Source organism: Lichenostomus cassidix, chromosome 8, assembly GCF_008360975.1.
Source record: "Lichenostomus cassidix isolate B80296 chromosome 8, HeHo_3.0, whole genome shotgun sequence".
Taxonomy (NCBI): domain Eukaryota; kingdom Metazoa; phylum Chordata; class Aves; order Passeriformes; family Meliphagidae; genus Lichenostomus; species Lichenostomus cassidix.
In genome coordinates, this window is record NC_139489.1 from 11100032 (window position 1) to 11122851 (window position 22820).

The 22820-nt window shown below is 40.2% G+C and overlaps 1 protein-coding gene and 1 long non-coding RNA gene across 5 annotated transcripts in view; one reads left to right on the top strand and one right to left on the bottom strand.

Annotated features, from left to right (window-relative positions):
- ST6GALNAC5 (ST6 N-acetylgalactosaminide alpha-2,6-sialyltransferase 5) overlaps positions 1 to 12903 on the top strand; it is a 64408-nt gene extending 51505 nt beyond the window's left edge. Inside the window, exons 4-5 of the mRNA XM_085067857.1 lie at positions 4148 to 4255; positions 10566 to 12903. Coding sequence (XP_084923983.1) covers positions 4148 to 4255; positions 10566 to 10797 — 340 coding nt within the window. The 3' untranslated portion in view covers positions 10798 to 12903. The remainder of the gene's footprint in view (positions 1 to 4147; positions 4256 to 10565) is intronic.
- Positions 96 to 22804, bottom strand: LOC146433848 (uncharacterized). 4 transcript variants are annotated; one of them, XR_014853726.1, is made up of 8 exons: positions 20922 to 22804; positions 20648 to 20770; positions 11802 to 12672; positions 10084 to 10232; positions 6014 to 7934; positions 5571 to 5696; positions 1076 to 1159; positions 96 to 963 (listed from the first exon to the last, which is right to left on the bottom strand). It is a non-coding gene; the product is annotated as an uncharacterized LOC146433848 (long non-coding RNA). The 4 variants fall into 4 exon arrangements; XR_014853724.1 differs by having other exon boundaries at positions 11802 to 11871; positions 12594 to 12672; positions 20648 to 22804; XR_014853725.1 differs by having other exon boundaries at positions 96 to 689; positions 20648 to 22804.
- Between the last annotated feature and the right edge of the window lie 16 nt (positions 22805 to 22820).

Sequence of the window (22820 nt, forward strand, 5' to 3'; positions counted from 1 at the left end):
ACTTTGGGGTAATATACCTTAAAGTTTTTTCACTGATTCTGAAAAATTAGAACGGATAGGTTATGTTTTCCTATAGAGGAAATGCCACCATTCAGTGAATTATAATAGCTGTTTATTGAATTTAAGCATTCTTGGAACATTGCAGCTGTAAAGCTTCTTGTAAAACAAATAAACATTAGTCATACATTAGGTGCTTCAGAACAGTTCATCTTATATTTGCAACTGGAAAATGAAAAGTTATTATGATAGTTACATCTTTATGAGACTGTTTATGAGACATGTAGGTTGATCTTCAAATCAAATTTGTAGTAAGTGACCCACTGCAGTACTTGAGGATTTTCACATATAATGTTTGAAAATGGGCATTCAAACCAAAGACTTCCCAGCAAGAAAGACATTTATTTTTAATGAAGTTCTGTTTTTTTACTTATTAAATATGCTGCTGTAAAAAGGGAACAGGGTCCCCACTTAGATACAAATGAAGAGGTAGGTTTATTTTGCAGTATCTCACAGTCAGATTTGCCAGCTTACAAATACAAAGCATACACACCAAAGCTTGGAACAGGGCTCAATCCTGTCTTGTTCCTTCCCTGACATTGCCAGGATCCTGTTCTTTTTCTGACACATGCTGTGCAATTTCAGACAAGCTGCTCTTTCTGGTTCTGCATCACCCATCCAAAGCCACAGGCCTGTAGTGAGTGTGTGATGAAAACATTTCTTTTTCTGCACAGGCACCAAGCTCAGCTCCTGAAATATTCTCAAGGCATTTGAGCCATTAATGACATTATAACAAGTTTATAGTGAACTCAGTCATGGGCACCCTGAAGTCCCAGTGTGAGTCAAGGACACTGGGATTCCAGCAAAATCCAGCCTGAGGAGCAGGCCCTGTTGATTTTAATAAACTGGAGGCTCTGCTGTGTAAGAACCACTCCTTTAGAGGGCACAGACAGCATACTTGAAGGGCTAAGAAGATTAAAATGGGAGATGAAAATAAATGAAGAAGCAGCACAGAAGAAAGGGAAGATTAAAAGAAACATGGGTAGGAAAGATTTTGTAAGGGAGCAAATTTAGGTACCTGTGGGGGCAGAAGCAGAACATTGTATAGCCCAGAATGCTGCTGTTCCCTGGGAGGTTTCTGCTGAGCTCTTGACATTAGTGCCTACAGAAAACAAAGGAGGGAGGGAGAAGCGTGATTGCAAGGTTACAATAATCAGACTATTCATTTCTGTCTTGAAAATGATGAGAAAAAAAAGTAATTGGAAGAATTGTGCTTTTCGGAAAAAAATTATTTTGAAATGAAGAGAAACCTTGAGAAAACATTGCCAGTTAAATAGTATGGCGAAAGACAAAGGCTGCAGAGCAATATACTTGGCATTATAAAGTAACTGTACTTGAAAATAACTTCATAATTGAATAAGGGTACATTAAGAAAATATTATTCAGAACCAATATTATAGTAATTAGATAAAAGCAGCATAAATGAAATAACTGCAGGAAGAGTATTTCCATAGAGATTATAAATGAGATTTTGGTGGAGCAGAAAGGCCTTTAATTGTAATTTAGTGTGCACTACAGAACAATCAGCACAGTGTGTTAGTTCGTCATATAAAAGAATATCTGATAATTTCCCCTAATAAGCACATGACAGTTCTTCATATTCTCTCATTACTGCTGATTAGGTATAAAAAACAGAATTCTTTTGTTGGACTCTTGCTCAGATCATTTATGAAATGCAACCCTGTTTCTGTGTTGCTGTCCTACAGACATGGTATTTAAAGAGGGCAAAGTGGTACTTGAATAATTTTTTAAATCTTTATTTGATTATTTAGCTTCTAAGCTAGTTTATTTATATTCAGTTGTTCTCCTGTTTATTGAAAGCACTAAATGACAGCTCAAGTGTGTGCAAGCAGAAAGAAAACTAGCCCAGCAGAGGGCCTAGCTGGGTGTCCTGACCTGTGCAAAGCTTTGGTCATGGTCTGGCTGCAATTGCTCCCTTGGTTTAGGAATTTAAGTGTTGGGCACCTGGAACAGTGGACTTGTGCAAGCTCCAGAGCACTCTTAGCCTGAACATGTTCCTGAATTACCTGGTCATTCAGAGCTCAGAAACTCTCAGGTGGCCAAGAAGCAAGTTTTTTAGGCTTTTCCCTACTATTCTCTTTCCTAATAATTTTGAGCCAAAAATTCTTATTTACTGTTTTTTACTGTTGCTGTGCCTGAAGGCTTACAACCCAGCTATGACATTGTGACAAACTGCATCACCACCCCCAAGTGCACAGTCAGAAAATAAATAAGGCCCCATAATTGGAAATAATGAGATGCTTATACCTTGTCATTCTCCAAATGCCAGCTCAGCTTGAAAGTCTGTGTGTCAGGAGCAGTAAAAATGTGTGTTTCAGGAGTTAATGTGTTACCAGGTGGTGCACTACGGACAGGACAAATTACCTAGGCTCCCCAGCATCCTCCAGGCATATTTAGTTAAAGAATTCCCTTATGTTTAGAACTGTCTTTTAAGCAGCTGGCACAGACACCACCACTTTTTTTTTTTTCCTTTGCAGTAGTCTGATTCCCTGAGGAAATGGGAAACCTTAGTACAAGGCATTCCTCAATCTGACAGTGCTCAAAACATCTCCTCCTACTGCCCTGTAGGTGACCTACTTGGAACCAGCTTGTTTAGCATCAGCTTGGGAAGCTGCATGTGGCTCCTGCAGGCTGAACTAGATGTTAGTGATTGCTGGCACTTGCTTGCAGTGGCTTTTGTGGCCTCAGGTCCCTGCTTCCAAGACTGTTCCACATTCTGCTATCACTGAGTAAACTGTAAAAGATGGCCTTGGAACTTGGGTCAGGACCTGGGATTCCTGGATGACTTCTCTGAAGACAACCCTGCATTTTCCGCTGTACTTTTTTTTTTTTTTGGGGGGGGGGGTGACAGAATTTCACATGTGTGGCAGATAGAGGTGTGGGGGAATGGTGTTAATGTAGGTTCCACTTTAATACATTCTGATACAGTGCCCAGGCCTTCCCAGAGCCTGCACTTGCTCCCTTGGTGCCTCAGGTTCAGCAGAAGATGAAGGGAGAGACTGTCACTGTGCTAGGCTGTCAGCAGGAACCTCAGGATTTTTTGGGCTGCAGATAACACAAGCTTGAACTTCTTCCTGTGGGACTTTCCTAGCTGGGTGAGGAGCCATGAGGGAGAACTTCTGAATTACACTTTTACAGCATTTGAAAGGAGACCTTTGAGTGAACTCATTTTCTCTAGAACAAACCCCCAGCTTTATGTGCCTCCATGTCTAAGAGAGGTCACTGTCCCTAAACCTGCCTTGTGACACCTTTAAGATGTGTTCTTTGCTGGCATTTCCTTGATCCTCCCATTCCAAGAGTGCCAGCTCTGCCACAGCACAGAGCCAGTGCAGGACCTTAACACAGTCCTGGGAATTATCCAGTAACCATCACAGAGCCCAGCTCTTAGAAACTAAACAGCACTGCCAAGCAAAGGAGAGGGACAGGAAACATTGCTGTTGCCACTTTGCAGATAAAAACCTATGATACAGCAAAACTTCAACACAACTTGTAAACCCCTTACATCTGTGAGCAGTTACACTGAGGTGTCTCCTGCTTTGCAGAATTAATGCTGGGATCAGCTGAGCTTCTTCAAACCATGTCCCAGGCTGCAGTGAAGGCAGAGAGGGGCTGCCTTAGAGAGCTCCCTGGCAGCATTGTCAGTCCCATTCAAAGGTTCCCCCCAGGCAGGGATGGCACCTGGGGAGGTTCCTAGGAGGAAGGATTTCCCAGGCTGGCTGTGGCACAGCCATAGCTGCAGCCAACTAAAGATTTTCCTACCAGCAGTCACAGTGAGGGGTTGGGAGCCTCTAGAAACCAAGTCAAAATGTTACCTAAATATTAAGATTGCTGTGCCCAAAATTAATTGCAGCCAGGGCAGTTACTGCCTAGATTAGTCCACTGACAGGAGGCACCAGCAAAATCATTAAAAAATGGATGAGCAAAGTAGTCTTGGTTGCCCAATTTTCAAAGCCTTTTACGAGAATAAAGAAAATGCCGAGAAATTGCTTCAGAGTAAATAAATAAATAAATAAATAAATCTCAAGAATTATTTGCCAGCTTAGAAACTTAATTATGTTTTTGCTTTCAGGAAGATATCCAACACTTGGCTTAGCACGGGCTGGTTCACAATGACTATCGCATTAGAGCTCTGTGACAGGATAAATGTTTATGGCATGGTGCCACCGGATTTCTGCAGGTAGGATTTATTTTGGAACATTATTACCCAACAAAGTTAATGTTACAGATAAGTATCTGAATCTTTTAATCTTTTTTGCTCTGCAACAAGTCTTCAGTCCTCTTAAAGCAATTAATTAAGATGTCCCATGATCTCATTCTGAAAACGGCAAACAGCATTTAATTATGTTATATAAAATATTTTAAAATTTTATTTGTAATGTGGGAGAATTAATCCATCTTGTTGCTTTCTTTTAGTCTCTGAATATTTATCAGCTAAAAGTAATGCAATAATTGGCATGAAATTAATCTGAAGAAAGAAGTACTGGAAAACATTACTTTTAATTTGTTTATCGAGTTCCCCCAAATTAATAGAGGAACAGTGTTCTCACAGTGACTAGTTTCTAAATTGAACTTTCTGTGCAACTCAAATTAAGATTGTTGTATCACTGTCACATGAATGCCAATCTTGCAGCTTCCTAAATAATCCCCACAAAACCCCTCCCCCTGAATTTGGAGCCAGAGAGTCAGTCCTGTAATCATCATTTTGGGCATGGCAGGGGGTGGGTCACAAGCAGCAGAAGCAGCACAAATTCTGTGTAAAGGAACAGCTTGAGCACATTTTCCAGCTGGGTTCAGGACACAAACCCCAGGTCCTGGATAAGGTTCCCCATTGTAGATCAGTGACAGGGAAAGTCTCCAGGGCTGCTAGAGTTGGACCAAAATTACATTAGCCACAAGATACCATTATGAACACAGACAAACTTGTATTATATCAGCAATCTTGATGCTGACATTAAGCCTCACCTGCCCACCCAGCACTACCAGCACTGAGTGGTTTCTGCCCACAGCCACTGCTGATCCCATTTGTCCTGTTGGGTCACCAGGAAAAGCTGGAACCAGTCCAGAGGCCTCAGTGCAACGTTTCATCACCTGCTCACCAACCCTTTCACCAAGAAGTACTTGCTTAAATTTCCTCTTGCAAATGCAGTGATCTTACTGAAGTCTGGTTCATTGACTTCAGGGGCAGGGAGGGCAGGGTTAGTCTCAAATAGATGAGTGCAGTGCTGAGTTAGTCTCAAAGAATGGGGCTGCTTTGACTTTCCTCTGAGCACTTAAAAGAATCATTCAGGAATCTGCATTTGTCTTGGGCACGTTGCAGAAATCCCTGAAGAAATCACAGCATAAAATGTCAACACTAAACTCTACTTTGTGAGAATTTTTACAAATTATAACAAAACACTGATGATAAATGCTGTGATGTACTGCCAGACTTCATCATGAATTCTCCAAGGAAAATAGCAAACTAGATCAGATATGCCAGACAACACAAATACCTTCCACAGCACAGCATCTCGTTCCTCTGTCATCTCAGTTGGCCAAGACACACTACTTCAGTTGCTGTAAGTGGCTGGTCTGCCTTACTCCAGAAGGGGTTGTTCCAGTGGCACATGGAAGTAATTCTTAAACTGATGATCTAAAAATAAAGAAGACAGCATTTCACTGCAAATGAATGTGTATAACTGACTTTTCAGGCACAGTCAGAATAATTTAGATGCATATTAAAAAAACCCAACTAAAACCAAACAAACTGTTTTAAGAGAGACTAAAAATGTCACTGAGACAATATGAAAAGCTTTCATAGAATCAATACTCTGAAATCAAACAGACTTAATATTAAATAATAACACAAGAAAGGCTGTAGATCAATCCTGCCAGTGATAGATGTAATTATTCTTATAGCCTGCATAAAAACATCATAACATAAAGGTATGCACACCTGGTTGTAAAAAGGGAAGAGGTCATTTCTTAATCAAAGTAATAGGAAGTGTCTTTACTTCAGCTTGATTCCCCAGGTGATGAAGGGGAAAACTTTAGTTGCCATGCCTGGAAGAAGCTGTCCATGAAGATCTATGAAAGGAGTTTCTTGCCAGAAATAGAGTTAATCTTCTTAGCTTGCTCTTCAGCCACACATTAAGAAGTTAAAACAGTGCTTTCTTTCAAAGAAATAAGGCAACAGAAAAGAATAGCAGAAAGAAGGAAATATTCTTTAGTTAAAAGCCATATTTCCTGGTTTTCAATCAGACAGAGTAAGAGTATACCATTAAAATTTAAAAAATCAAAGCAAAAACCCTCAACAAAACAACAAAAATATGTGTGTGCTAGATGGTGTGGGTATCCTGATTGCTGTGCAACTAATGAATCATTAAGACTGAAAAAAAAACCCCACCAACCCAAAACCCCCTTATTTCTACTCAGAATTAATATCATCAAATTTATAACTTCAGCAAGATAGATACCCATTCATTTTTAAGTATTAATTTGTGGAATAAGTAATGAATGTGGTGATCACTGTCATGGAACTAAATTAGTGTCACATCTGTGACGTGAAGGACACCTCAAAGGTACTGTGAACATCGTGCTGTTGATTCTGCTACAAATTATTAGCTTAAGATCATTAACCAAATTGCTTTGCACCCATGCAGGAAAAATAATGTAGTGAAGGAGTCTGGAGCACAGACTAAAAATATTTGTCACTATTAATTGCAACAAGATGTTTTAGATTCATTTCTATTTTCTTTCACTGGACACTGAGTTTTATAGCTGAACTGGAGTTGGTGTCCTGACTATCCTAAATTTCTAGTACTTTACAGCAAAGCTATATGTAATTTCAAACCCCTTTGCTTGCTACAGATTTATGCTGCAGTAAGGGTTAATGGCTTGATACTGCTCTCATGCTGCTGAATCCTTCTGACTTGTACATTCTATAATAAGATGAAAGCTTGTGCTTCCATGCATGTTGCAAACATTTTTGGAAAGCGTGTGCACCTCTCATTCTTTTGTCCCAGTGCAGACAAGCCACCTTGCTGTATTTTTTCCAGTGCCCAGGGATCCAATCCTAGCCTTTCCTGGAGCAAATCAGCACCCCAGATGGGAAGCATTTCCCTCTCTGTGCTCCCTTTGTCAGCCCATTGCATGCACAGGACTGCTGAACTGGACAGTCAGGATTCTCCTCTTGCCTCCCTTCAGCAGCAGCCTGACAGGTGCCCAAATACCACAGCAATTCCTGAAGCCATTGCAGTGCTGCTGCTTCCCTTTGTGGCTGCTCAGCAGCAGGGCTGGAAGGACAAGACAAGCCTTCATGTGTTTGTAGGAATTCCAGCCCCTCTCCATGGGATTATGGGCAGCTAGGACAGAAAGGTTGGTTCCCTGCAGGTCTCAGGGTACTCATGTTCACAGGGAAAACTAAAAGGGTTAGTGAGATGAACCCTCTTTAACTCTTCTCCTCTTCATGGGCCTTCTGGAACTCCCAGAAACTTAAAACTTAATTCTGAGCCTTACTTTAACTAATATGAATAATTTTTGTTCCAGTTATTGAAGCAGGTAATTTTCCTGTAAGAATCGTCATTTGACTGCCAGGCCATTTTCCATGATAATTCACTTGAAAATTGGTATTTGAAATACTTCAATGTTTTCTTACCTCTCTCTCTCTCTCTCTCCACTTTCAGTTCCTTTAAATCAAATACAAAGCAGCAGTTGTTGCTGGTTACATTTCCTGGAGCTTATGAGAGGCTCACAGTGAGCTGTATGTGAGACAGTCCTGCTCTTTGGTCCATCTGCCTCATCTCATTACCTTAGTAACAGAATGCATACATGGTTTGGGAAACAGGACTAATTATGGAGGTCAGGGAAATAGGATCCTGGGAATAGAAGGCAAAAAAAATTATCTAGAAATCTTCATAGCCCTGGCACGGCACCTTGCCCATCACTCAACATATAAATGACACTTTATTCACCCATGAGGATATGAATTACTTTACAAAGTGTGTGAATACCTATAGTTTGAGAGGGATGATACATAGTGGCTCTTCATTCCTAAGGAAAGAGGCTGACCAGAATGTGGTATGGGGTGGCCTGGTTTTCCTGCCTGGTTTATTTTGTGCTGTACTTCCAGCTTTTGCTGTGGGTGGATACCATCTGTGGGAAATGTGCACTCAAGTGGCAAACAGTAGCTGACTGACAGGGGTACAAGCACTTCCACGGCTGCTGTGCTGGTGGCTGATCAGGCAGGAGGTACAGAGGAGCTTTCCCAGATTCCTTCCAGCTGTGATATTAATATGCATGCAGGGTCTGACAAAATACTGATTAATGTCCAGTATCAGTCAGTGATAAAACAGCATCTGTTTTAATGTTAATAAATGAGGTGGCAAGCAATTTCCGTATAGAAATTACTCATGCATTTCATTTGCTGGTGACACAAGCTAATTGCAGAGTTAGAAGATAACACAGCACAGTTAATTTGGGTTATGGTGTACTCAAGCCAGAGTTCAAAGCTTACTAGCATGCAATCTAGGGGAATCCAGAACTCCCATAAAATGAGAAGGTCCTCCGTATTTAAATGCCTTTCAGAATTCCTAAATCCAAATGACAGCTTTTGGAATTTAGCCTTAAAACCTCTGTCAGCTGCAGAGTAATCCCAGAGAGGTCTATAGCCACCAGCCCCCATTCTTGCACTGAGCAATGCACACCAAGAAATACAGGTTTACCCTGGAGAGCCCAAGAGTAAAATCCAGCCTCAGAGCAAGAAGGAAGAGCAGTCAAAATGAGAGGCATAGGCCTATTTGTTTAGTGGTTCTTAACAAAAAATACATCACATGAAAATATATCCTATTAGGTTTACAGTAACCATACAAATGATTCATTTAAGTGACAATAAGAGGTCCAATGTATCAAAAAAGTGAAAAATTAATTGAACATTGAGTTCTAATAGTTGTAGTTTAGAAGTAATAAATTTCTATATGAAGGGTAGCTTTAGATTACAAGTATGTTTTCCGTAGGTGAGGTGATGAAGGATTTTGTTTCACTCTTATGTATTCCAGTGAGAATACATTTAATAAGTTTAGAATCCATCTTATTCTAGAAATGTAATTTTATTGTTATTCTGGTCTTGTAAGATTGATCACCATGTTGTGTTACAAGGAAGCCAGATTGATCGAATTAAAACGTTAATGTGAGGCACAAATGGAGAGCAGCAGCAATATCATACATTACCTCTGTATATACAATTTGGATAATGGCAAAATAAGAAAAATTAGAAAATTGCGTAGGTGACAGAATTGCACAGTAAAAATAATGACCAGCACAGACTACTGACAGATTGTGGATGCATTCAAATGAAAGTGAGCTTAAATATTAGCTCTTCAAAAATGAAAATAATCAACTGTGTATTAGAGCTGACAGCCCTGAATCTGCATCAGATTTCTTCCCCTCTGCTAGGGTCCTGTTCAGCTCAGGCTTTAACACAGAGCAGCTCCAAGACTTCACTGAATGCTGATATTGGGATATTTTCTGCCACAGCAAAACACTTGGCAGCAACTGGGGAGAAAGGGATGCAAATGAGTTATTCTGTCTGGGACAGCTTGCTCTCTTTGAATTTATGACAGAGTTGTGTGAGTTCCTGTCAGCCCCAAACGCCCATGCCAAAGTAAAAAACCACGATGGGCACAGGTTAATGTAGAGATTAAAACAAAAGGAGAATGAATCACTCTGGCTTATTATAATACAAATTTGCCATTTACAGAATGTAACATGGAAAGACTGAGGTCAGATCTGCTAAAATGAACTTTATCCTAAGTATCTAATTGGTGTTTGGCATATCCTGTGTGTCACCACAAGTCACTCATCTCCTGCTGGGAAATGTGAACGGGTTCACAAGGTCCGAAGGATACTATGGGTGAACTGTTTTAATTTTTAGCTTAGATACATGAAAGCTGCTTTTGTAAAATAAAGCACTCATTTGTGCACCAGACGTTTGATTAAAGCCCCAGCACCAGAGCCTGTACCACTGACTTGGCATGCAGACACTCACTGAAGTTGTGCTCTCAGAACCTCGTGCAGCATGCTGAGAATGTTCAGCTGAGCTGATGTGACACAGATAACCACCTCCCCTCTGTCATCTTTGCTTTCTTCCCCCAGTTCAGTAAATACCTCTGCAAGACCTTTAACAAATCATAATCTAGATATAAATCTCTTTGAAGCAGTTTACTTCAAATTTCATAGTAGTAACATGGCCCTGCAGCACTCTTCCTTGTTTCTGAGCTACTGCTGTCCTTCATTTAACTGGGTGGAGGAGGATTAAAGGAGAGCAGAGGAAAAAGCAAAGCAAACACCTTTGCCCCATTCTAATGTATGAGATATGCAAGAAAAAACCAGCTACCTAGCCTAACTGGGAGAAAAAGTGGATTTGAGCCCATCAGTTCATTAAAGATAGCATCTTTTCAATCAATGAAAAAGAACATCTTGGGCTTCCATCTATTTTCTTTTTTCCACAGGGACCCTAATCATCTTTCAGTACCTTATCACTACTATGAACCTCTGGGACCTGACGAGTGCACAATGTACATTTCGCACGAGCGAGGCCGCAAGGGCAGCCACCACCGCTTCATCACCGAGAAGCGCGTCTTCGAGAACTGGGCAAGGACATTCAACATCCACTTCTTCCAGCCAGACTGGAAACCAGAGCCACTCACTGTAAAGCAGCCCGAGGCCAAAGCGCTGGCCTGAGGGATGGACGCACAAAGCACTGCCAGTCGCCTCCCGCAGCAGCCTGTGGAGCTGGTGGGGCAGCAGGGCAGCCTGGAGGAGAAGGGGGACAGGGTCTGCAGCTGGCACCTGCAGCAGCAGTCAGGAAGCTGGGATGGAGGAGCAGCACACACCAAGAGTACTTTCTGTTCAACTGTGTTCACCCAGTCCATCGCCTTTTGGGGCCATCTGACTTCCTGTGTGTGTTTGTGATTCGTGAAACACAACCCGAGTGTCATTAAGGGATGGTTAATTCATTAAGGCTTTTTTAAGTACGATGCCACTGGATTTTCATAGTGAAAACTTTCCGTATTTATTTAATGGAGGTTTTTATGCAACCTAGGCCAGTATTTTTCTAATTCACGGTTATGTGGTTGTTTATCTTTCATAATCTTTTGAATCCAAAATTAATATTGCTGATGGTTTGAAAGGCCTAGCTTTTTATTTATAAAACTTGTTTGGAATATATAATTCTATATCGCATGTAATTAATATTTGATCGGGAAATGTTGGATTTCTTCTAAAAATTTTGGGCTCTGTTCCAGCCTAAAGCCTTTAACAGCAAGAGTGGTCCCATGTGAAGATCCAGCTCACTTTACATTCTGACATCTCATGCTAATATGAAAATGGTAGTGAAAATTCTGTTTGATATTAATGTGCATTTGCTGCTGTGCTATCAAGCTGCTGTTTTTTTAAATAGGGGTGGGAGGAAGGAGGGCAAACAAAAATTATCCAGAAAAAGCCAAACCCCCCACTGGCCATGGCAGCAGCTTCTCAGTGAAGACACCAGGCTAAGGCTGGAGGGGTTGTGTTCTATTTTGCCTCTTGTATTTCTGCAAGAGGCTGACAGAGCCCTCCTGAGGCAACAGCCTACAAACCAGGCCACAACTGCTCGACACAATGGGACCAGATTTCTGGATGAAGAAGGTAAACTACCAGGTACTACAATACCAATCATAGTAGCCAGAAGGATCACAGCACTGCACCTGCAAAAACCTCTGCCTTCCACTGTCTCAAGATCTTCACTGATCTCAGAGTTTCTGGATCACATTGAAGCTGGAATGTGAAAAGAGTTCCATGAGTACAAAATTGTCCTCCTGAAAGGAGCAAAGTTAAACTGCTTTTTTTTCCATGAAGTACCTGTATGTGCATGGTGAGTCCCTGCAAGACAAGGGGAAGGACAATGCTCATGCTGTGTAGGGAACCTCACAGAGGGAGTTACTGGGTTACATTTGGCTTGTGAATAAAGAAGATTTCAGTTACAGTATTACTTTTCCTTTTGCTTCACAAATACCATATCTCAAATTTCTTCTAAATAATCACTAGCTATTGCATGAAATATACCTCAGGTGATGAAAGGTGTCTCTCATTAGACAAGTGCAAAAGCTAGAACAAAGATACTACCTTTAAACACCTAAATCCAAGAAGCTGAACCTCAGAGGCAAGATGTAGAACTGGGACCAAACACTCTCATGTAAACCCCCTTAACCCACGGTCTTCCTCTTCCCAAAACTGGATAGCAATAGCTGCAGCTGCCCCACAGCTACCCCAATTCTCTGGGGACAAAGGGAACTGTCCTGGCAGGGGCAAACCAGTGTCACCTCTGTAACATTGCCTGAACCTGAAGTGCAGGTCTCCAAGAGCCACTGTCCTGCCGCAGCCCTGCCCACTATCAAAAAGTAAGAAACTATAATGTATTTTGCCTTAAAAGCATTATTTTGGTGTTCTTCCTGGTACACACCACTCAGCTTACAAACTGAATGCCAAGTGCTTGTTACCTTTCTCTTGTCAGCTGGTGTTTAACTCTCCTTCTTTCACTGACGGTGTTTTATTCCTTCCACTTGATTTCAGTGCATTCTATAAAAAACAGAATGGATTTTGAACTAATGGCAATTTGAACATCCCTTTCAACATGTGTACTGGGGTGTGTATCCAGCATATATTGCTCCAGTTGATGAAATCTGTCAAACTGATTTACAGATAATTTCTGATGTGACTGCAAGACATGGTACAGATCACAGTGGGTCCTCTGATGTCCTCCTTGTTTTATTACTGATACAACAATAAAAAGATCTTGTCATTTTAAAATAGAGCTCTTAGTTTTTCCATCAGTCAAGGGCTGCAGGATATGTATGCTATATGTTTAGCTATATTATTGATAAAACCAGATTATTTAAAGATAGAGTACACTGGTCTACTTCTATTTTTCTGTAGGAAGGGAGGGACTTGCTGGACCCCATTATGTTCCAGATGCTTGTTCCCTGTCTGCAAGACTAATCAGTGTCAAGTAGATCAGGGGAAACATTAAGAATATGAAGAAACGTTGAATAAAGTGACACTAAATCTCCTAACAGAGCTAAACTAAGCATTGTAACTCATTCCTTGCTCAGTTTCTGTTAATAAATGAATTGGGGCAAGTTTCAGTCTTTTTCACTGCAATACATTTCATCCCAATCCATTGCATTGTATTCCTTCCATTTCCAACTTTTCTTTTTTTTTTTCACTCGCCTCTTATTTTATCATATCTCCTGTCCCCAGTGTTTGTTACACTTCTCTGAATTCAGGATTTCATTTCCTTTCATGACCTGAAACCTTGCAATTTTTCAGCAAGCTTTGGTCCATTTCCCTGCACTTCAGGTCATCCCATGCCATTTTCTTGTTTTCATGTTGGTGCAGAATTTTCTCCTTTTTTTTTAGCCTTTCCTTTCCTCACTTTTCTCTCCTGTCTCTCTTTTTTACTGTCTCATCAACCTGTGAAGTTTCAGCAAGGTCCCCCCATCTAATTACAAAAGGTATGAAGGTGTATTTTCTAAGACTAAGTCACACCTGTGTGTATAAAAAGAAATTTCATGAAGCCAAGGAGACAGAAAGTTTTAAATAGATCACACAGATTTACATGGAACATAAATCAGGTCCAAAAAGCACAAGTTATAAGAGTGCAAAAGAAATGTAAATAACTGTTAAAGCACTGCAATTTTAATTAACAAATCACTGATGTATTTCTCTATAAATGCACAATTTTTGAACTACAGAATCCTGCTGCATTTCAGCCTGACATAAGGTTTTATGGCCTAGTTATAAAGCAAACAGATTTATGATAGAAAATGCTGTCAGTCCAGGGATAAGTAGTACCAACTGGGCATTGCTGCCATTTTCTGCTTTGTGCTGTCATCTCACACTCTTCACTATAATTTGATCGATTCATGATCTGCAGTGCATCATTTCACATATTAAAAGCTGTTGCAAAACAGTGTTTACAGACATCAGCAATTTTAAGATCTGTGTTAGTTTAGTTCTGAACTCCTTGCATACCTTTAGGCTTTTACACTTGGCTTTGTCAGAGGAGCTATCTTTCATCTTGAAGAACTGTAGCTCTTATGCCATAATATGTGCAGCTGGAAATGAGAGTGGTAAAGAAAACATCTCTGCAACTAAGAACAAAGAAGTACCACAGCTGCTTTGTGTTCTGTTGGCTCAGTGGTGACAGCATTGTGGTACGAAGCAAAACCATGATGCAGTTGGAGAAACCTTCCACCTCAGAAAGACAACACAGTTTATTCCTGGGTAAGGAAACTGAGGAGAGGGGAAGTGAAGAAACTAAGACCAAGTTACAGCTTTGGAAACAATTTGGGAGAGATTTGGGTCTGCATGCTGGCAGCCCTGGCTCAGTCCAGCAGAACACACAGTGGTACTGCCATGTATATTCATACACATGAACAGGGCTGTAAACTAATAAAATCTTTCTGGAGGTGCTTACCTGGGACTTATCCTGCTGTATTTTCCAGGCAAACTTCAAAGGAAGCTAAGTGATTTTTACCCAAAATACCTCTAAGGTTGCAAGGAAATAGTAATATAAAAATAGCTGGGAAAACTATTGAAAAAAATTGAGGAATGAAGTGAGGGGAATCTAAAGAGTAGGGAATAAAATGTGCCTTGTGCCATCTAGCTTTATTCCCCCTAAAATCTGAAGATCAAACCCAGGCTGGAGCTGATGGAGTGTGATGTCCAGGCTCAATAGCAGTGGCTGTCCTGCACAGATTTCTTTACAGTATTCTGTAAGTTGATCATAGGTGCCCCAAAAACTCTTTGAAAAATGCTGATAATAATTTCTGACTAATGAAAGTTATTAATTTTATCTGATGCAAGGAGATGCAATTTGTAATTCAATTTAAAACATAGCTTAGGAATTAAAAAAAGTTCAGCAGTTAAACAGTCAGAGAATACTTTTAAGGCAGAAAAATGTACTGGAAAAGAAAAGGAAGTACAGAAACCTTACAGGTATCAATACATCTGCCTTCCTTGGACCACCAGTTCCTACTAATCACTTTGAATTTCCAGCTGCCTGCTGCAAAAGCACACCTTGCATTACCACAAGCATAAGATTTTGTAAGGAGAAAGAGATAATTAAGGACAATCTTCTTTAGTAAAAACCAAGGAAATATTCTTCTTTAAAAAAAACCTAGGAAATATGAAAGGGCAAATGTCTAAGGTGAGAAATTTCTCTGTGCTGAAGCAGGAAAGTATAAAATTCAAAGAATCTTTTCTAAAATGGCTGTCAAATGGCACTGCTTATGCTAAATACCCTAAAAACCACTAGACTGTTAAATGTTTTCCATGCTGAAAATTACACCAAAACATGAAATGTCAAACGATGCCCTTTGACCACCATGTGGAAGGAGATTCAGCATCACAGTAGAAGCAAAGCTGGTGACTTTCACCTCGGCTGTGCAGCTCCGTGGCAAAGGCAGATGTGTGGAATTGAGCCCTGAGCCAGCATCCCTCGGGGCTGAGCCTCCTCCAGGGTGCCAGCAGAGAGCACAGGGCTGCACAGGACTGCCAGCAGAAAGGGACACATCTCTTTTTCCTGCATGCCAGAGAAGCTGCAGAGAGATTATCAACACAGTGTCCCTGTTTGCTGGGGAGTACTTTGACCAGGACTTGGGAAGACCAAACAGACAGGAAAATTACAGACAAGCAACCCCAGCAATCCAGACAAACAGATGGAAAACTGTAAGAAAAAAATTAGGAGTCCTTAAGAAGATACATTGGCGAATATGTAATGCAACTTTCATAAGCAAAACCCTTCCTTGCAAATCTATTTAGAGTTCTTCAAGGTTCTCTGAAGCAAGGGAATCAAGAGATCCCAGTGATGGATCCACTTGGAATTCCACCACTAGGTTTGCAAAAGACTTCCAAAGAAGTTACAGTTAACACAGAAAAAAAGAAAGATCCTCACCCTATGGAACCTATCTGAACATAGTAAATAAGAATAAAAGGATACAGAATCAGCTTAAGGGTACAAGCAGAATTCCACAGGAAAAATGTCACAATGTATTTTCCTCTGTTTTTCTGTGCTATTCCCCTGGAATCTACCGTAGGCCATTCCTAGATGCGAGATACAGGAGCTAGACTGCATTTAAATAAATAGATAAATAAAAAATACGAAAAAATTTATCCAGTGAACATCACCTTGTACACTAAAGCCCAGTTCCAGCCTTGCCACCCTCTCCATGTGCCAGGCCCACCATGAGATCTAACCACAGGAAATGCATTCTCATTTTACTGAAAGCAATGCTGAAGCATCCAGCACAGATGGACAGCAAGACTGGACTCTTTTTAACAGACACAAAAAGTCATCTTAATAATTTCGTTTCTGAGAACAGGTTTTCCTTCTTTAGGAGATCTCTAGTGCTATTTAAATCTGCTAGTTTCTTTACACAACCCAGACAGGTGTGAAGCTAACATCAGTAGCTTTTAGGACACTAGCTACTTCCTGAAGTACAGGGAAGATAATGGGAATAATTCGTGTTTAGCAAGGTAGAAGGTTTTAGGACTTTGCTGACTTAACTTTGGCTGTCAGATCAGTTGGAACCTATTAGGATCCAAACATACAGCATGGTGAGAGTCTGTTAATGGCAAAACAAAGGAAATTCTGAAGGGAACCATTTGGTGTGGCTTCGTTTAAGGCAAGAGCTTAGGTTAGGTTTATGTTTTAACACCAAGGCAAAAGTGAACAGATTTATAGCCTGTGAGGATATGCTTCCCCATTGCATCCTTGCTGCACACAAGGCCAAAAACTGAAAGTGGTTACTGTTATTCAGTGGCACTGCCCATTTGTGCTGGAGAAAACAGGAACATTTCCACTACACCATTATTATTTTTTTATTGTGGCTGTACATGTGTAGATGTACCTTACATGAAACACTGAAAAGCTCTTCTTCATCCCTCCATTGCAAATGATGCTGCAGAGAAGGAGCAGATTAAAGAAACCAGCAACAACAACAAGTGCAGAAAGCCTTCTATATATACAAACAAATACAAATGCAAGGACCACTGCAGAGAAGGGTGTGTAAAAGAACTGCACAAAATACAAGCATACATTGCAGTGATCTACTGATGACCCCATTGATCCTATTTGCCACTCCATATGCATTATAAAGACCAAGGGAGGTAAGGGGACCCTAAAATCATCACAGGCTGATCCATAATATTGTGAGCTACAAACTTAACCTGGACAGGAAAACTAGTACAGAAAGAAAGTAACTTAATGAAAATAAAACATAATCTAATGTTTAGTGAGGCTCTTTCTTGGTAAATATTGAAGCATTTGACAAAGGAAATAAGTACCATTATATTGGAGCTGGATATAAAGGACAGAGCCCAAGTTTAAAATACTCACCACATGCAGAACCAGTGGGCCTAGTCAAACATTTAATGTAAGAGCATTAATCCTGTAAGTCAGGCCAAGAAAGAAAATCTATTTGCTATTTCAGATTAGTCAGTTTTGTCACAGGGACTAGTATGACATGCCATGAACCTCCCAAATAAACCACAGCCTGGTGACCTGGTCTCTGCTGAGCTTTGTCATCAAAGCCATGGCAACAGCAGTGTGAAAAATGCCATTTTCATAGGGAAGACCCCCTAGGCTGAGCTTTGCCAGCACTGCTGCTACACTGTCCAGTGTGCTTCTCGTGGGGCTTGTTTTGTTCAAGGGATTGCTGTAAACAATGTCACCAAAATAATTCAGGCCGATACAATTTGCATCTCTATTAAGCCCATTGGCCACATTAGCCAAACTGGCTCAGTATTGGCCAAGGCTTCAGTGTTGTTAGCACACAGACATGAGAAGAAAGAAAGGAAAAAAAGTTAAACCTATAATTTGCATGAGGAAGAAGACATGGCACAGTCAAACACTAATAGATGTACATCCTTAAACACTATCAATTTAATCACTAAATCAGGCAGAAATCCTCATTAGGGGAGAAAAAGTAACTTGGTCTTAAAGAACTTGCAAGTGAAATGAGTTCTAAGAAATGCTGATTTCAGAGTATGTTATGCAGCCTATGCAAGTTTTCATTACAAAACACAGACAATTTCAAAATATGTTTCCTGAAAGGTTTTTATTTTTTCAAAGTTCACAGAAAGAGGGAAAGCAGAAATCAATTAGAGTCCAGAGGATATAATCTTCCATGAGAAACTTTCTCAATTTTTTTTTTAATTTGCCTTCCACCACTTAAGAAATGCAAAAAACTATTATGCTCATTATTGTACAGAAGTGCTGAAGTGCTGGTTAAAAGAGTTTTTGTGGCACATGTGATTCATTTGTAGAATACTGAAAAGAGACTTCTGCAGGACAACCATTGCTACTGAGCCACAGCTTTCCACTCTGTCAGCTCCAGCCTGTGTTTGATCTCCACATGGTTGAGAAGACACTTTCGTTATATACACTGCTTTTTTCTACAGTTCATAATTTTATGGATAGATTAGTCTCTTGGGTGAAATATTTTATGCTTGTATCAATCCAGAGGTGAATTAGTCTGGAAGCATGATAAAATTCTACCAGGTCACACAGAGCTCCATAACACAGACAGTGCTGGAAGATGTGTACATGGGGACACTGAGCTTTCTTGTCCCAGTCCTTATCTCCACACTGTGCCATATACAAAGTTTGTCTTCTCTCCAAATGCCAGAGACTTTCTGAAATGCACCATTCTCTTTTGTGGATGGCCTTCCACTTAATCAGTTTTTATCAAGTCCAAATAATTCTGACCACATAGAAGCTTTTCACTTCACAATGCTAGTAACTGCATCAAATCTTCACTATTTACCAGAAACTAGCAGCATCTCATTTCTCCAGCTATACTGAATGGATAATTAGGAAAGCCTTCAGATCAGAAACTTCCTTTTATTCCTTCCCTCCAAGCATCCATCAGAGAAGAGAAAGCAGCAGTTCTCTAACATCAAAAACCCCTCACCGACATGCTGTCAGTATCAGGATTGCCATGGCTGCAGACTTCCCTTGCCCTGCCTCAGCTGCTCCTTCCAGTCCCTCTCAGGAATGCACTGCAACACCTCCCTGTCCTTATCACTGCACAGATCCTCTCCACCCAGGATAAATTCACAGCTGGACCTGGGCTTAGCCCCTTTGCAAATCACTAATTCAGTGATTTGCAAACTCAGCCCAGCTCCAGCATGCAGTGATGCCCATCTGAAGGCAGATCAGACTGCAAGTTCCATTTACTTCCAGTACATTCTGTGGATGTGGTAACTGAGAATGGAAATCCCTGACTGCTGAAACAAGAGATGGAAATGGGCTCAGTGTGCACTCAGGAAGAGAATTAGACCCAGATTACATTACATGTAATCAATAACACACCAGCTTTCAGCGGGGAAAACCATCCCAAAGAAAAAAACCTTCACTCTCTAGAAGAGATGCACCATTTCTAATGATGTTTGTAGAGATACCTGTGAACAGCCTCTGGTATTTGCTTATGCCAAGAGAACAGCATTTCATGATAGCAGTGATTAAACATGAAAATATTCAGCTGGAATAGACCAACAAACACTGATTGTCTCCCCACTGCTCAGGCTTCCTTCTCCACTCATTTTTTGAAGGAACCTCACTTTTCATTCTGTAACAGAAGCACAGCTTAGTCACACACTTGTGTCAGCCTTTGGGCTTGGTCACAGGCACTCCAGGGGACAGGAGAGCACCTGGATGTGAGTACAACCCCACAGGAGACATACCATTTCTACCGTTCAATAACAGCACATTTTAACATGTGATCCTGAAAGAGAGCTGAAAAACTGAAATGATCAACTTCCATTTTTATCATCCCTGAGTGCTCTAAACAATGTCTTTAAAGCCCATTGCAGGCCCTGTCAATGCAGTTGCACAGTACAGGGTGCAGACATGAATACACTAAGTTTTTGCAAGCATGGGCACATTTGGTTCACAGACCTATCTATGCAGAGTTGCACAATGATGAAATTCAATTCTGCTCTGAAAATTCCCATGCAAAGAACCATCAAGAAACTGCCATCTGGCTTGTCTTCTGGATTCCATTATAAACATCATCTGTGCACCTTGGAGGAAGCATCTATACTGCAAATCACACTTGGCCTGTGAAACACATATGGTTTGTGACAGAGGGTGACAATGCTGGTTCCCAGAGCCCACATCCCAAAGTGAGCTTGAAGGTCACCCAGGGAAAATGAAAAGATTACTAAATTTAAATAAAAAATAAATACACAATCACATTTACAGACAATTTTATGACATTTCTGTACTTGCTTTCAGACTGTAACTGTTCAAGGAATAAAAGTTACCACAGCATAGAAAATACTGTCTCAGGTGTAGCACAGGCAACTTCATGGTGTCTCAGAATGATCCATTTCAACTCCTCACTTCTGTGCATACAAAAATGTTAAAAATGCCTGAAGCATAGTTTGCTGCATTCCAGTCAAACTGTTGTTCTCACTTCAATTTAATCACCTTCACATGCACACTTACTGAGTGCCTCTATTCATAAATTGTATTTTAATAACCCACCTAATTGCCTCCTTTTCCCTAAGCAGGTAAGCTTTTAAAAAGACAGAATCTTTGGTATCTTCTGCTACTGGCAAAATTCAGCTGAGTTCTGTAGATATTTCCATCATTTCCTGAAAAAGGTGACTGAAAGAGGGAAAGAGAAAAATTGAATAAGGCCTGAGGAGTCCAAATAAGTGTAACTGCAACTGAAGCAAGACACAAAGTTTTATCAACTTCACTTTTTTAAGTGTGGCAAAGCCTGCTCATAAAATCAATATTTTATTAAAATACTTACTGCAATTGAAAAAGAGTTGTGTTAAAAAAGGAAAGCTAAGAAAATCCTCTAAGGAATTCTGTAGGATTCATTTCAATACTGGGTCTACACATTTCTACACAGTCTGTGTACAGCAGATTTTACTTGATTGTTGTATTAGAATTTGCTAAGGGGAAAAAAAAGGTTTCCTGATTTTAAGAAAAGTCACCATTATATCAGATTTTGGATACAAAGTCGTTGCTTTTGAAGGACACTATCCAAAAAACCCCCAAACCCAACACATTGTGAATAGATCCAGAAATCCAGCACCAGGAATGCTACTCAGATCCATCCCACGGAGTGTTTCTCTTTCCCATGAAGTTGCATCATTGTTGGCAGGGAGGATCTGTGCACCAGTTACATAAAAGCTTCTGATCAGCACACTGGTATTGTCTACCACACAGTATCAGTTTACAGAATTCTAAGGACAGTAGGAATACTTTTGTTTTAATCCCTATTCCTGGTGCTTACACCTGCTACTGAGAACAATTCCAGCTCTCCACTGAGAAGTGCCACAAAGAAGTGGAGTAGGCAAATGTTTATCTTCCCATAATGGATCATTTTGTACCTTCAACATCTCCAAGCCTAGAGAATACATGGAGAAAAAACCCAAGGCTTCAGTACTCAAGCTGCACCACACTGCTGCTTTCCCTGTTCTCTGGAAGCCTCAGTGGATTCTCCACAGCCCTCCCAGGCTCACACAGCTCTGACAGTTCACCTCCCCTCACCTGAGGCTGGGATGCCACAATCACACTGAAAGAGAAGAAAAAAGGACAAAAATGTTTATGCACTCAGATTTGTATGTGCTGTGCAATAGGAAAATGCTCGGAACCATATTCTAAGAAAAATATACTGATTCTTGATATTATGTGTGATTATAAATAATTCCTAATAACTTCTAGAGAGATGTATCTAGTACTTACATCATGGATGCATCAGGTAAGCTTTATTTTGATTAAGGTTGAGAACAAGTTCCAAAAGCACAGGGCAAAAGCTTCTCCTCGCTGACAGACATGTTTCTACACATGCACAAATTTGCTCTTCTCTTCACAAATATCAATATATTATACAGACAAAACCCTTTTAGCATACATTCATCAGTAAATGTCCAGGAACAAATCAATATGCCAAACCAGAATCCACAAAACCCAGGTGACAAAGCACATTTTCTAAGGGCTCAGAAACTACAGAATACAATAGTACAACTTATAACGTTTTTCATCCTGATGCCAAAGTCGATTTTCTTCGGTGAAAAAGTCCAGTGTACTGAAAATCTTTAAAGTACCCAAGTCCATATTGTATGCAGTGAAAATACAACACCTATGAAGGATTTCTAATGGACATGGTGAAGTCCTTTCACGTTTTTTTGCCTCCTTTTTAAATAGATTCAGCGAGGTCATAATTTTCTTTTCACTTTCACCAAGTCACAGAATTCTAGACTCAAAACTGCCTAAGGTGAAAGGACTGATCTAAGGGTTTCATTTAACAGGGAAGGAAAAAGAATAAGAAAAAAGAAATCAATATATTCCAGAGTATTTTTATTTTTGTGAAGAAAGCTTTCAATATGTCATGCCGAAGTCTGCAAAGTGGGTTAAGTTTCTATTGACAAAATGACATCTTAAATAACGTTCTGCACAATGTCCAGTTCTTTAGTAATAGGTGACTTCTTCTAAGACTTACTTTCAAGTACAGTGCGAAGAATTTGCCCATTTAAAACCCAGAAGCAACCTCAGAAATCCTGTTACTGGATTTAGGTCCTGACCCTTTTTACGTTTCACCAAAAAGAAAAAATGCTCAGAAAAGCATTAAAATATGTTTAAAGCAAGACAAAGTAGAATAAAAGTAACATTAAAACCGTTAGTTAGAATTTTGTTAGAATCT